At 61.1% G+C, this 1,400-nt stretch overlaps 1 protein-coding gene across 1 annotated transcript in view; it reads right to left on the bottom strand.

Moving 5' to 3' along the window:
* Nucleotides 1–148: 148 nt before the first annotated feature.
* Nucleotides 149–1,400, bottom strand: part of UROD (uroporphyrinogen decarboxylase) — a gene marked incomplete at its 5' end in the record, with an annotated part of 2,301 nt that continues 1,049 nt past the window's right edge. Inside the window, 4 exons of the mRNA XM_009697970.1 lie at nucleotides 149–358; nucleotides 545–611; nucleotides 874–974; nucleotides 1,120–1,257. Coding sequence (XP_009696272.1) covers nucleotides 149–358; nucleotides 545–611; nucleotides 874–974; nucleotides 1,120–1,257 — 516 coding nt within the window. The remainder of the gene's footprint in view (nucleotides 359–544; nucleotides 612–873; nucleotides 975–1,119; nucleotides 1,258–1,400) is intronic.

Here is a 1,400-nt window from a genome sequence, read left to right as displayed (position 1 = left end):
ACATGCCCCCTGCCAGGCTGCCATCACTGCCCATCTCCTCCAGGGCTGTCCAGTTCCCAATCCCCCCAGCCAGAGCCACACGGCTGCTGCGGAGAAGGTGCTGGTTTAATGGTGCAGCCCAGCCTGGAGTGAGCCCTGTGACAACACACTACTTGGGGTGACTGTGCCCAAACCGGGGTCCTGTCCCCAAGCCCCCAGGCTCAGCTGTGCTTGTTTGGGAATGTGCATGCACAGCTTCCACGAAGGCACCCACGTGCTCGGGGCTCATGTCGGGGTAGAGGCCATGGCCCAGGTTTGCAATGTAGCGTTGGGTCCCGAAACCTTCCAGCATCTTCTTTACCAACTCACCAATCTTCTCCTGTAGACATGGTGGAAAACCATATGTCAGCCCCATCCAGCCCAGGGTACTCCACTCCCACCAGTCCCCAGCCAGCCCAGGGGACCGCTGGGACACGAGCCAGCACTATAGGTGGGGAAACTGAGGCAGGAGGCCTTTAACACAGGCTAGAAATAGTTCCTGTTGCTGGTGATGGCCATGGCTCACCTTGGGTGCGTAGAGAGCACAGGGATCCAGGTTCCCTTGCAGGGTCACATCTTTCCCTGTCTGTGCACTGCAGCAGGGAGGAAGCAGGTGAGTTGTTGCGTGTGGTGCAGAGGCTGGGCGCAGCCAGGTGCCTGCAGCCCCATCACAGGGCACAAGGTGCCCCTCAGTGCAGCCCCTGGTTGCTGTGAGCTCCACGTAGCATGGGGGTCCAACTATCCCCACCTCAAGCAGAAATCTCCAGGCCTGAGATGGCTCAGGGCAGAGGAAGAGGTCAGGGTACCCAGCCTGGAGTGCTGCCCAGGCACCTGAGCGCTCTGCCAGACTCTTACCGAGCTTCCTGGGGCCGGATGGTCCAGTCGAGACCGACCACCTCGTAACCAGCATGGGCCAGGTCGCGCAGTGCGTAGTGTGCATCCTTTGCAAAGATGATCTGGGGAGGGAGAAGACAGACAGTAACTCCGCTATGGGTCAGGCCCCTCTCCACCAGCTAGACTGGGGGAGGCAGGTACCAGGGCATGCACCCCTCTCCAGCAGCCCCCAAGATGTCAGGGTCAATCCAAGCAGCCCTGACTCACCATGGGCACCAGGGGCAGCGTCTCCTCCTTCAGCTTGCTCTTGACAGCCTGGGCGATGTCTCGGATGTAAGGCAGGGCAAAGTCCTGAAATTGTTCCGGACCCAGGTGCCCCGCATGGGACTCAAACAGCTGGAGCGCCTGCCGGGGACATGGGGCTGGGAGAGCCGCACTTCAGTCCCTCCTCCTCCTCCCAGAAGCTGGACTCTCTCTGCTCCCTGTTCCCAGTCCCTGTCTTCCTGCCTGGCCCTGGCCCCATACCCCAGGACACACCTGCGCTCCAG

The sequence above is a fragment of the Cariama cristata genome, unplaced genomic scaffold (assembly GCF_000690535.1).
Source record: "Cariama cristata isolate BGI_N322 unplaced genomic scaffold, ASM69053v1 scaffold35083, whole genome shotgun sequence".
Classification (NCBI taxonomy): domain Eukaryota; kingdom Metazoa; phylum Chordata; class Aves; order Cariamiformes; family Cariamidae; genus Cariama; species Cariama cristata.
Note: the sequence above shows the minus strand (reverse complement) of the source record. Positions and strands in the feature narration are given on the sequence as shown.